At 51.9% G+C, this 14,162-nt stretch overlaps 1 protein-coding gene across 14 annotated transcripts in view; it reads left to right on the forward strand.

Moving 5' to 3' along the window:
* Positions 1-14,162, forward strand: part of LOC118380861 (protein Shroom3-like) — a 162,901-nt gene that overhangs the window by 127,139 nt on the left and 21,600 nt on the right. For all 14 annotated transcript variants that reach the window (XM_052458569.1, XM_052458571.1, XM_052458573.1 and 11 more), the window contains one exon: positions 4,338-5,141. In XM_052458569.1, the coding sequence (XP_052314529.1) occupies positions 4,338-5,141 (804 nt within the window). The remainder of the gene's footprint in view (positions 1-4,337; positions 5,142-14,162) is intronic.

The raw sequence follows: 14,162 nt of genomic DNA on the forward strand, positions 1-14,162 counted from the left end.
GTGGCTGATCCTGTACCTCCTAAACCCTTACTGCTCTCCATTCAGTGATGCTCCACTGTGGCAGACCCTGTACCTCCTAAACCCTTACTGCTCTCCATTCAGTGATGCTCCACTTTGGCTGACCCTGTACTTCTAAAACCCTTACTGCTCTCCATTCAGAGATGCTCCACTGTGGCTGATCCTGTACCTCCTAAACCCTTACTGCTCTCCATTCAGGGATGCTCCACTGTGGCTGATCCTGTACCTCCTAAACCCTTACTGCTCTCCATTCAGGGATGCTCCACTGTGGCTGACCCTGTACCTCCTAAACCCTTACTGCTCTCCATTCAGGGATGCTCCACTGTGGCAGACCCTGTACTTCCTAAACCCTTACTGCTCTCCATTCAGGGATGCTCCACTGTGCCTGACCCTGTACCTCCTAAACCCTTACTGCTCTCCATTCAGAGATGCTCCACTGTGGCAGACCCTGTACCTCCTAAACCCTTACTGCTCTCCATTCAGGGATGCTCCACTGTGGCAGACCCTGTACCTCCTAAACCCTTACTGCTCTCCATTCAGGGATGCTCCACTGTGGCTGACCCTGTACCTCCTAAACCCTTACTGCTCTCCATTCAGGGATGCTCCACTGTGGCAGACCCTGTACCTCCTAAACCCTTACTGCTCTCCATTCAGGGATGCTCCACTGTGGCAGAGCCTGTACCTCCTAAACCCTTACTGCTCTCCATTCAGGGATGCTCCACTGTGGCTGACCCTGTACCTCCTAAACCCTTACTGCTCTCCATTCAGTGATGCTCCACTGTGGCTGACCCTGTACCTCCTAAACCCTTACTGCTCTCCATTCAGTGATGCTCCACTGTGGCAGACCCTGTACTTCTAAAACCCTTACTGCTCTCCATTCAGGGATGCTCCACTGTGGCTGACCCTGTACCTCCTAAACCCTTACTGCTCTCCATTCAGGGATGCTCCACTGTGGCAGACCCTGTACCTCCTAAACCCTTACTGCTCTCCATTCAGGGATGCTCCACTGTGGCTGACCCTGTACCTCCTAAACCCTTACTGCTCTCCATTCAGGGATGCTCCACTGTGGCTGACCCTGTACTTCCTAAACCCTTACTGCTCTCCATTCAGGGATGCTCCACTGTGGCTGACCCTGTACCTCCTAAACCCTTACTGCTCTCCATTCAGGGATGCTCCACTGTGGCTGACCCTGTACCTCCTAAACCCTTACTGCTCTCCATTCAGGGATGCTCCACTGTGGCTGACCCTGTACCTCCTAAACCCTTACTGCTCTCCATTCAGTGATGCTCCACTGTGGCTGACCCTGTACCTCCTAAACCCTTACTGCTCTCCATTCAGTGATGCTCCACTGTGGCAGACCCTGTACCTCCTAAACCCTTACTGCTCTCCATTCAGTGATGCTCCACTTTGGCTGACCCTGTACTTCTAAAACCCTTACTGCTCTCCATTCAGAGATGCTCCACTGTGGCTGATCCTGTACCTCCTAAACCCTTACTGCTCTCCATTCAGTGATGCTCCACTGTGGCTGACCCTGTACCTCCTAAACCCTTACTGCTCTCCATTCAGGGATGCTCCACTGTGGCAGACAACTGTACCTCCTAAACCCTTACTGCTCTCCATTCAGTGATGCTCCACTGTGGCTGACCCTGTACCTCCTAAACCCTTACTGCTCTCCATTCAGGGATGCTCCACTGTGGCTGACCCTGTACCTCCTAAACCCTTACTGCTCTCCATTCAGTGATGCTCCACTGTGGCTGACCCTGTACCTCCTAAACCCTTGCTGCTCTCCATTCAGTGATGCTCCACTGTGGCAGACCCTGTACTTCTAAAACCCTTACTGCTCTCCATTCAGTGATGCTCCACTGTGGCTGACCCTGTACCTCCTAAACCCTTACTGCTCTCCATTCAGGGATGCTCCACTGTGGCTGACCCTGTACCTCCTAAACCCTTACTGCTCTCCATTCAGGGATGCTCCACTGTGGCTGACCCTGTACCTCCTAAACCCTTACTGCTCTCCATTCAGGGATGCTCCACTGTGGCTGACCCTGTACCTCCTAAACCCTTACTGCTCTCCATTCAGTGATGCTCCACTGTGGCTGACCCTGTACCTCCTAAACCCTTACTGCTCTCCATTCAGTGATGCTCCACTGTGGCAGACCCTGTGCCTCCTAAACCCTTACTGCTCTCCATTCAGTGATGCTCCACTGTGGCTGACCCTGTACTTATAAAACCCTTACTGCTCTCCATTCAGATATGCTCCACTGTGGCTGACCCTGTACTCCTAAACCCTTACTGCTCTCCATTCAGTGATGCTCCACTGTGGCTGACCCTGTACCTCCTAAACCCTTACTGCTCTCCATTCAGGGATGCTCCACTGTGGCAGACCCTGTACCTCCTAAACCCTTACTGCTCTCCATTCAGTGATGCTCCACTGTGGCTGACCCTGTACCTCCTAAACCCTTACTGCTCTCCATTCAGGGATGCTCCACTGTGGCTGACCCTGTACTTCTAAAACTACTCAAATAAAATAACATTTTATTTGTCACATGGGCCGAATACAACAGGTGTAGTAGACCTTACAGTGAAATACTTACTTACAAGCCCTTAACCAACAATGCAGTTCAAGAAATAGAGTTAAGAAAATATTTACTAAATTAACTAAAGTACTTTTTTTCCATTTTTTTTTTCAAATAACACAATAAAATAACAATAACAAGGTTATATAGAGGGGATACTGGTACCGAGGCAATGTGCAGGGGTACAGGTTAGTCGAGGTAATATGTATATTTAGTTAGGGGTAAAGTGACTATGCATAGATAATAAACAGCGAGTAGCAGCAGTGTAAAAACAAAGGGGGGGCTCTTGGCCCTTGGCTGTCCGGTGCCGTGCTGTAGCAGAGAGAACAGTCGATGACTTGGATGACTGGAGTCTTTCACATTTTTTTAGGGCCTTCCTCTAACACTGCCTAGTATAGAGGTCCTGGATGGCAGGAAGCTTGGCCCCAGTGATGTACTGGGCTGTACACACTACCCTCAAGTAGCGCCTTACGGTCGGAGGCCGAGCAGTTGCCATACCAGGCGGTGATGCAACCGGTCAATGTTGGAGCTGTAGAACTTTTTGAGGATCTGGGGACCCATGCCAAATCTTTTTAGTCTCCTTTCCTTTCTTGGTGTGTTTGGAACATGATAGTTGGTTGGTGACGTGGACACAAACTCTCGAACCGCTCCACCGTCAATGTGAATGGGGGAGTGTTCGGCCCTCCTTTTCCTGTAGTCCATGATCAGCTCCTTTGTCTTGATCACGTTGAGGCAGAGGTTGTTGTCCTGGCACCACACGGCCAGGACTCTGACTTCCTCCATATAGACCGTCTCATCGTTGTCGGTGATCAGGCCTTCCACCGTTGTGTTTTCGGCAAACGTCATGATTGTGTTGGAGTTGTGCTTGGCCACTCAGTTGTGGGTGAACAGGAAGTACAGGAGGGGACTAAGCACGCACCCCTGAGGGGCCCCCGTGTTGAGGATCAGCGTGGCATATGTGTTGTTGCCTACCCTTACCACCTGGGGGCGGCCCGTCTGGAAGTTCAGCATCCAGTTGCAGAGGGAGGTGTTTAGTCCAAGGGTCCGTAGCTTAGTGATGAGCTTTGTGGGCACTATGGTGTTGAACGCTGAGCTGTAGTCAATGAACAGCATTCTCACATAGGTGTTCCTTTTGTCCAGGTGGGAAAGGGCAGTGTGGAGTGTGATTGAGATTGCCTCTTCTGTGGATCTGTTGGGGCGGTATGTGAATTGGAGTTGGTCTCGGATTTCCGGGATGATGGTGTTGATGTGAGCCATGTCCAGCATTTCAAGGCATTTCATGGCTACAGATGTAAGTGCTACGGGTCGGTAGTCATTTAGGCAGGTTACTTTCGCTTTCTTGGGCACAGGGACTATGGGGTTCTTCTTGAAACATGTAGCTATTACAGACTCGGTCAGGGAGAGATTGAAAATGTCAGTGAAGACACTTGCCAGTTGGTCCACGCATGCTCGGAGTACATGCCCTGGTAATCCGTCTGGCCCCGATGGCCTTGTGAATGTTGATCTGTTTAAAGGCTACGGAGAGGGTGATCACAGTCGTCCGGAACAGCTGGTGCTCTCGTGCATGCTTCAGTGTTGCTTCCCTCGAAGTGAGCATAAAAGGCATTTAGCCCATCTGGTAGGCTCTACATTCAGAGCGCTGCACTGCGACTTGGTGTGTGTGTCTCAGGGGGTTGGGTTAGAAAGCAAGAGACACATTTCTGTTTTCTGGAAAATAAAGGTTTCTTGTTCTTCTTCTTCTAGGTGGGGTTGGAGTCTGACCCAAGGAGGACTAGCCAGCACCAGCTGTTCCTTTTACCAGGTACAGAGACCAGCGTGGCGGACCGCAGGAGGATGTTTGAGATGGCTGCCAGTCGCAGCCTGAGCTCCAGCTCCCAGGCTCCCCAGCGCCTCCAGGGCTCCCAGGCTCCCCAGGGCTCCCAGGCTAGTTTAGCCATGTCCCGGCCGGAGCTCCGGCAGCTGCAGCAGGACGCTCTGGCCGACTACATGGAGAGGAAGAGAAGCTGGAGAACAGACAGGGATAGGGACAGGTCAGCGGGAGGGCGTGCCCACCGTGACCGCCCTCACAGCGCCTACCTGCAGCCCTTTACAGACACCCGGAGTGTTTCTTCAACCTCCACCACCAGCCTAGCCTCTCTTCAGGAGCCTCTTGGTCAAGACAGCAGTCTCTCTGGTGGGGGAAGGCTCTGCTCCACCCTGCCTCCTGGCCTCCAGGGCTTCTATCCAGGCAGGGTCACTGCACCACGCATCCAGGCCAAGGCCCCAGCCTCAATCTCCACCACCCACCCAGACACCTTGGGATTCCACAGGCTACTGGAGGGAGAGCTGCCCAGATCCAGCCTTGGTAGAGAAGAACCAGCCAAGGACTATGATTCACTCCAGAGCCAGGAGTTTTTCCTGCGAGGCGATGGAGCCTTTGAGAGGGCAGTTCCAGCCCGGAACTCTGGCAAGTCAGCCTCTGCGGAGGACCTGCTGGAGCGCTCTGAGAGGCCTGAACCCCAGCACTTCAGGTCTCGCTCCTCGCCCTCTGGCGAGAGGCTAAATCAGGTAGAGTACAATACACTCTCTGGTTTTACACTTTGTAGACTTCTTTACTAAACTAATCAAAACAAAGACACAACACCATTTATTTTGATACAAATCTGTGTGGATATAGCTTGAGTTGTAAGTCTTAGGTTAGCTGTAGCTTCACCTGTAAGTCTTAGGTTAGCTCATCTCAGTTGTAAGTCTTAGGTTAGCTGTAGCTTCAGCTGTAAGTCTTAGGTTAGCTCATCTTCACCTGTAAGTCTTAGGTTAGCTCATCTCAGCTGTAAGTCTTAGGTTAGCTGTAGCTTCACCTGTAAGTCTTAGGTTAGCTCATCTCAGCTGTAAGTCTTAGGCTAGCTCATCTTCACCTGTAAGTCTTAGGTTAGCTCATCTCAGCTGTAAGTCTTAGGCTAGCTCATCTTCACCTGTAAGTCTTAGGTTAGCTCATCTCAGCTGTAAGTCTTAGGTTAGCTCATCTCAGCTGTAAGTCTTAGGTTAGCTCATCTCAGCTGTAAGTCTTAGGCTAGCTCATCTTCACCTGTAAGTCTTAGGTTAGCTCATCTCAGCTGTAAGTCTTAGGTTAGCTCATCTTCACCTGTAAGTGTTAGGTTAGCTCATCTCAGCTGTAAGTCTTAGGTTAGCTCATCTCAGCTGTAAGTCTTAGGTTAGCTCATCAGTTGTAAGTCTTAGGTTAGCTCATCAGCTGTAAGTCTTAGGTTAGCTCATCAGCTGTAAGTCTTAGGTTAGCTCATCAGCTGTAAGTCTTAGGTTAGCTCATCAGCTGTAAGTCTTAGGTTAGCTCATCAGCTGTAAGTCTTAGGTTAGCTCATCAACTGTAAGTCTTAGGTTAGCTCATCAGCTGTAAGTCTTAGGTTAGCTTATCTTAGCGTGGTGGTTCCAGCTAAAGCAGCTGATGCCTTCCTGCTGTGTGACCTGACTGTGTCTGAGCTGGGTTTGGTGTCTGACCTGGGGTTGGTGTCTGACCTGGGGTTGTTGTCTGAGCTGGGGTTGGTGTCTGAGCTGGGTTTGGTGTCTGAGCTGGGGTTGGTGTCTGAGCTGGGGTTGGTGTCTGAGCTGGGTTTGGTGTCTGAGCTGGGGTTGGTGTCTGAGCTGGGTTTGGTGTCTGAGCTGGGGTTGGTGTCTGAGCTGGGGTTGTTGTCTGAGCTGGGGTTGGTGTCTGAGCTGGGGTTGGTGTCTGAGCTGGGGTTGGTGTCTGAGCTGGGGTTGGTATCTTGCCTGGGGTTGGTGTCTGAGCTGGGTTTGGTGTCTGAGCTGGGGTTGGTGACTGAGCTGGGGTTGGTGTCTGAGCTGGGTTTGGTGTCTGAGCTGGGGTTGGTGTCTGAGCTGGGGTTGTTGTCTGAGCTGGGGCTGGTGTCTGAGCTGGGGTTGGTGTCTGAGCTGGGGTTGGTATCTTGCCTGGGGTTGGTGCCTGAGCTGGGTTTGGTGTCTGAGCTGGGGTTGGTGTCTGAGCTGGGTTTGGTGTCTGAGCTGGCCTAACCTTGAGCAGGCACATAAACCCAGGGCTGGATGATGAGTGTCCCAGGGGCAGGAGAGGTCATAGAGGTCAGGAGAGGTCACACAGCTGGCTTCTAAACCCCAGCTCTGCCTCCTACTGACAGGGCTGTGACTACAGCTGGCACATAAACCAACCTAGAAAGCTAGCAGTTAAGATATACTGTCCTACGCTAGGCTGAGGATTCCGCTGCGAAGTCAGTTTCTGTGGGATGTTAAACAAGGATGTTGTTTATCACCATATGGATTTCTTATGCCCTCTACTGTACATAACCCTAACCCTGAGGGGTGACAGGGAGGGTCTATATAGTGACCTAACCCTGAGGGGTGACAGGGAGGGTCTATATAGTGACCTAACCCTGAGGGGTGACAGGGAGGGTCTATATAGTGACCTAACCCTGAGGGGTGACAGGGCAGGTCTATATAGTGACCTAACCCTGAGGGGTGACAGGGAGGGTCTATATAGTGACCTAACCCTGAGGGGTGACAGGGAGGGTCTATATAGTGACCTAACCCTGAGGGGTGACAGGGAGGGTCTATATAGTGACCTAACCCTGAGGGGTGACAGGGAGGGTCTATATAGTGACCTAACCCCGAGGGGTGACAGGGCAGGTCTATATAGTGACCTAACCCTGAGGGGTGACAGGGAGGGTCTATATAGTGACCTAACCCTGAGGGGTGACAGGGAGGGTCTATATAGTGACCTAACCCTGAGGGGTGACAGGGCAGGTCTATATAGTGACCTAACCCTGAGGGGTGACAGGGAGGGTCTATATAGTGACCTAACCCTGAGGGGGTGACAGGGAGGGTCTATATAGTGACCTAACCCTGAGGGGTGACAGGGAGGGTCTATATAGTGACCTAACCCTGAGGGGTGACAGGGCAGGTCTATATAGTGACCTAACCCTGAGGGGTGACAGGGCAGGTCTATATAGTGACCTAACCCTGAGGGTGACAGGGAGGGTCTATATAGTGACCTAACCCTGAGGGTGACAGGGAGGGTCTATATAGTGACCTAACCCTGAGGGGGGTGACAGGGAGGGTCTATATAGTGACCTAACCCTGAGGGTGACAGGGCAGGTCTATATAGTGACCTAACCCTGAGGGGTGACAGGGAGGGTCTATATAGTGACCTAACCCTGAGGGGTGACAGGGAGGTCTATATAGTGACCTAACCCTGAGGGGTGACAGGGAGGGTCTATATAGTGACCTAACCCTGAGGGTGACAGGGCAGGTCTATATAGTGACCTAACCCTGAGGGGGTGACAGGGAGGGTCTATATAGTGACCTAACCCTGAGGGGTGACAGGGAGGGTCTATATAGTGACCTAACCCTGAGGGGTGACAGGGAGGGTCTATATAGTGACCTAACCCTGAGGGGTGACAGGGAGGTCTATATAGTGACCTAACCCTGAGGGGTGACAGGGAGGGTCTATATAGTGACCTGAGGGGTGACAGGGCAGGTCTATATAGTGACCTAACCCTGAGGGGTGACAGGGAGGGTCTATATAGTGACCTAACCCTGAGGGGTGACAGGGAGGGTCTATATAGTGACCTAACCCTGAGGGGTGACAGGGCAGGTCTATATAGTGACCTAACCCTGAGGGGTGACAGGGAGGGTCTATATAGTGACCTAACCCTGAGGGGTGACAGGGAGGGTCTATATAGTGACCTAACCCTGAGGGGTGACAGGGAGGGTCTATATAGTGACCTAACCCTGAGGGGTGACAGGGCAGGTCTATATAGTGACCTAACCCTGAGGGGTGACAGGGCAGGTCTATATAGTGACCTAACCCTGAGGGGTGACAGGGAGGGTCTATATAGTGACCTAACCCTGAGGGGTGACAGGGAGGGTCTATATAGTGACCTAACCCTGAGGGGTGACAGGGAGGGTCTATATAGTGACCTAACCCTGAGGGGTGACAGGGCAGGTCTATATAGTGACCTAACCCTGAGGGGTGACAGGGAGGGTCTATATAGTGACCTAACCCTGAGGGGTGACAGGGAGGGTCTATATAGTGACCTAACCCTGAGGGGTGACAGGGAGGGTCTATATAGTGACCTAACCCTGAGGGGTGACAGGGAGGTCTATATAGTGACCTAACCCTGAGGGGTGACAGGGAGGGTCTATATAGTGACCTAACCCTGAGGGGTGACAGGGCAGGTCTATATAGTGACCTAACCCTGAGGGGTGACAGGGAGGGTCTATATAGTGACCTAACCCTGAGGGTGACAGGGAGGTCTATATAGTGACCTAACCCTGAGGGGTGACAGGGCAGGTCTATATAGTGACCTAACCCTGAGGGGTGACAGGGAGGGTCTATATAGTGACCTAACCCTGAGGGGTGACAGGGAGGGTCTATATAGTGACCTAACCCTGAGGGGTGACAGGGAGGTCTATATAGTGACCTAACCCTGAGGGGTGACAGGGCAGGTCTATATAGTGACCTAACCCTGAGGGGTGACAGGGAGGGTCTATATAGTGACCTAACCCTGAGGGGTGACAGGGAGGGTCTATATAGTGACCTAACCCTGAGGGGTGACAGGGAGGGTCTATATAGTGACCTAACCCTGAGGGGTGACAGGGAGGTCTATATAGTGACCTAACCCTGAGGGGTGACAGGGCAGGTCTATATAGTGACCTAACCCTGAGGGGTGACAGGGAGGGTCTATATAGTGACCTAACCCTGAGGGGTGACAGGGAGGGTCTATATAGTGACCTAACCCTGAGGGGTGACAGGGCAGGTCTATATAGTGACCTAACCCTGAGGGGTGACAGGGAGGGTCTATATAGTGACCTAACCCTGAGGGGTGACAGGGCAGGTCTATATAGTGACCTAACCCTGAGGGGTGACAGGGCAGGTCTATATAGTGACCTAACCCTGAGGGGTGACAGGGAGGGTCTATATAGTGACCTAACCCTGAGGGGTGACAGGGAGGGTCTATATAGTGACCTAACCCTGAGGGGTGACAGGGAGGGTCTATATAGTGACCTAACCCTGAGGGGTGACAGGGAGGGTCTATATAGTGACCTAACCCTGAGGGGTGACAGGGAGGGTCTATATAGTGACCTAACCCTGAGGGGTGACAGGGAGGGTCTATATAGTGACCTAACCCTGAGGGGTGACAGGGCAGGTCTATATAGTGACCTAACCCTGAGGGGTGACAGGGAGGGTCTATATAGTGACCTAACCCTGAGGGGTGACAGGGCAGGTCTATATAGTGACCTAACCCTGAGGGGTAAGGGTCTATATAGTGACCTAACCCCTGAGGGGTGACAGGGAGGGTCTATATAGTGACCTAACCCTGAGGGGTGACAGGGAGGGTCTATATAGTGACCTAACCCTGAGGGGTGACAGGGAGGTCTATATAGTGACCTAACCCTGAGGGGTGACAGGGAGGGTCTATATAGTGACCTAACCCTGAGGGGTGACAGGGCAGGTCTATATAGTGACCTAACCCTGAGGGGGGTGACAGGGAGGGAGGTCTATATAGTGACCTAACCCTGAGGGGTGACAGGGAGGTCTATATAGTGACCTAACCAGGGAGGGTCTATATAGTGACCTAACCCTGAGGGGTGACAGGGAGGGTCTATATAGTGACCTAACCCTGAGGGGTGACAGGGAGGGTCTATATAGTGACCTAACCTGAGGGGTGACAGGGAGGGTCTATATAGTGACTAACCCTGAGGGGTGACAGGGAGGTCTATATAGTGACCTAACCCTGAGGGGTGACAGGGAGGTCTATATAGTGACCTAACCCTGAGGGGTGACAGGGAGGGTCTATATAGTGACCTAACCCTGAGGGGTGACAGGGCAGGTCTATATAGTGACCTAACCCTGAGGGGTGACAGGGAGGGTCTATATAGTGACCTAACCCTGAGGGGTGACAGGGAGGTCTATATAGTGACCTAGGGGTGACCCTATATAGTGACCCTGGGGTGACAGGGCAGGTCTATATAGTGACCTAACCCTGAGTGGTGACAGGGAGGGTCTATATAGTGACCTAACCCTGAGGGGTGACAGGGAGGGTCTATATAGTGACCTAACCCTGAGGGGTGACAGGGAGGGTCTATATAGTGACCTAACCCTGAGGGGTGACAGGGCAGGTCTATATAGTGACCTAACCCTGAGGGGTGACAGGGAGGGTCTATATAGTGACCTAACCCTGAGGGGTGACAGGGAGGGTCTATATAGTGACCTAACCCTGAGGGGTGACAGGGAGGGTCTATATAGTGACCTAACCCTGAGGGGTGACAGGGAGGGTCTATATAGTGACCTAACCCTGAGGGGTGACAGGGCAGGTCTATATAGTGACCTAACCCTGAGGGGTGACAGGGAGGGTCTATATAGTGACCTAACCCTGAGGGGTGACAGGGAGGTCTATATAGTGACCTAACCCTGAGGGGTGACAGGGCAGGTCTATATAGTGACCTAACCCTGAGGGTGACAGGGAGGTCTATATAGTGACCTAACCCTGAGGGGTGACAGGGCAGGTCTATATAGTGACCTAACCCTGAGGGGTGACAGGGCAGGTCTATATAGTGACCTAACCCTGAGGGTGACAGGGAGGGTCTATATAGTGACCTAACCCTGAGGGGTGACAGGGAGGGTCTATATAGTGACCTAACCCTGAGGGGTGACAGGGAGGGTCTATATAGTGACCTAACCCTGAGGGGTGACAGGGCAGGTCTATATAGTGACCTAACCCTGAGGGGTGACAGGGAGGGTCTATATAGTGACCTAACCCTGAGGGGTGACAGGGAGGGTCTATATAGTGACCTAACCCTGAGGGGTGACAGGGCAGGTCTATATAGTGACCTAACCCTGAGGGGTGACAGGGAGGGTCTATATAGTGACCTAACCCTGAGGGGTGACAGGGCAGGTCTATATAGTGACCTAACCCTGAGGGGTGACAGGGAGGGTCTATATAGTGACCTAACCCTGAGGGGTGACAGGGAGGGTCTATATAGTGACCTAACCCTGAGGGGTGACAGGGAGGGTCTATATAGTGACCTAACCCTGAGGGGTGACAGGGCAGGTCTATATAGTGACCTAACCCTGAGGGGTGACAGGGAGGGTCTATATAGTGACCTAACCCTGAGGGTGACAGGGCAGGTCTATATAGTGACCTAACCCTGAGGGGTGACAGGGAGGGTCTATATAGTGACCTAATAGGGGTGACCTAACCCTGAGGGGTGACAGGGAGGGTCTATATAGTGACCTAACCCCGAGGGGTGACAGGGAGGGTCTATATAGTGACCTAACCCTGAGGGGTGACAGGGAGGGTCTATATAGTGACCTAACCCTGAGGGGTGACAGGGCAGGTCTATATAGTGACCTAACCCTGAGGGGTGACAGGGAGGGTCTATATAGTGACCTAACCCTGAGGGGTGACAGGGAGGGTCTATATAGTGACCTAACCCTGAGGGGTGACAGGGCAGGTCTATATAGTGACCTAACCCTGAGGGGTGACAGGGAGGGTCTATATAGTGACCTAACCCTGAGGGGTGACAGGGAGGGTCTATATAGTGACCTAACCCTGAGGGGTGACAGGGAGGGTCTATATAGTGACCTAACCCTGAGGGGTGACAGGGCAGGTCTATATAGTGACCTAACCCTGAGGGGTGACAGGGCAGGTCTATATAGTGACCTAACCCTGAGGGGTGACAGGGCAGGTCTATATAGTGACCTAACCCTGAGGGGTGACAGGGAGGGTCTATATAGTGACCTAACCCTGAGGGGTGACAGGGCAGGTCTATATAGTGACCTAACCCTGAGGGGTGACAGGGCAGGTCTATATAGTGACCTAACCCCGAGGGGCGACATGGAGGGTCTATATAGTGACCTAACCCTGAGGGGTGACAGGGAGGGTCTATATAGGGACCTAACCCTGAGGGGTGACAGGGAGGGTCTATATAGTGACCTAACCCTGAGTGGTGACAGGGAGGCTCTATATAGTGACTTAACCCCGAGGGGTGACAGGGAGGGTCTATATAGTGACCTAACCGTGAGGGGTGACAGGGAGGGTCTATATAGTGACCTAACCCTGAGGGGTGACAGGGCAGGTCTATATAGGGACCTAACCCTGAGTGGTGACAGGGAGGGTCTATATAGTGACCTAACCCTGAGGGGTGACAGGGAGGGTCTATATAGTGACCTAACCCCGAGGGGTGACAGGGAGGGTCTATATAGTGACCTAACCCCGAGGGGTGACGGGGAGGGTCTATATAGTGACCTAACCCCGAGGGGTGACAGGGAGGGTCTATATAGTGACCTAACCCCGAGGGGTGACAGGGAGGGTCTATATAGTGACCTAACCCTGAGGGGTGACAGGGAGGGTCTTTATAGTGACCTAACCCTGAGGGGTGACAGGGAGGGTCTATATAGTGACCTAACCCCGAGGGGTGACAGGGAGGGTCTATATAGTGACCTAACCCTGAGGGGTGACTTGGAGGGTCTATATAGTGACCTAACCCTGAGGGGTGACAGGGAGGGTCTATATAGTGACCCCATAGGGATAAATAGTTAAATAAGTTTATCTCTATGGTGCCCCTCGCCCTGGCCTGGCCAGCAGCTCCACAGACAGGAAATACCCAAGATCCTTGACTTCCTGTGTGGTGCCACTGGGCCAGGACTAGCAGAACACTGACTGATCACAGACTGATAAGACAGACAAACAAACACACGCAGACACATTAACACTCACACATACACACTGCAGTGGGCCCAGGAGGAGCAAGCTACAGACAATTATGATTGTCTTTAGAAGCTCCATTCGGGCCACAGCAGCTGATAGGTCAGTTAGGTCTCTCTCTCCCACTGCTGGGTCCTGAGGATGGATGGATATTAAAAAGTCCTTTATCTCCCAGAGCGATTACAGCCAGCATAAACACACACTGCTTTTCACATAACCACTGTCTCTCACTCTGTGGGTGTGAATTAAACTGCTTTATCATGGGGTAGAAATGAAAGAGATTTGTAACATTTTCCTCTCTTTTGCCACTACCATAATATTTGTTGAAAACAGAAAGACAGCTGAAGCAAACACACACAGCCTATAGGACAGAGTTCCCCAAATGGCGGCCCGCAGGCCGAATTTGGCCCCCTGGTGGTTTTATTTGGCCCCCCCAAGTTATCTGAGCAAAAAATAATAATTGTGTTGGATGTAAAAGACTAAAATCACCAGGAGATCAGCTCCAAGTGATTTTAATTCTGGGAATCAGCTCCAAGTGATTTTAATTCAGGAAATCAGCTCCAAGTGATTTTAATTCAGGGAAAGCTCCAAGTGATTTTAATTCAGGGAATCAGCTCCAAGTGATTTTAATTGGAATCAGCTCCAAGTGATTTTAATTCAGGAAATCAGCTCCAAGTGATTTTAATTCAGGGAATCAGCTCCAAGTTATTTTAATTCAGGGAATCAGCTCCAAGTGATTTTAATTCAGGAAATCAGTGCAGGGAATCCAAGTGATTTTAATTCAGGGAATCAGCTCCAAGTGATTTTAATTCAGGGAATCAGCTCCAAGTGATTT

This window comes from Oncorhynchus keta, chromosome 12 (assembly GCF_023373465.1).
Source record: "Oncorhynchus keta strain PuntledgeMale-10-30-2019 chromosome 12, Oket_V2, whole genome shotgun sequence".
In the NCBI taxonomy this organism is placed as follows: domain Eukaryota; kingdom Metazoa; phylum Chordata; class Actinopteri; order Salmoniformes; family Salmonidae; genus Oncorhynchus; species Oncorhynchus keta.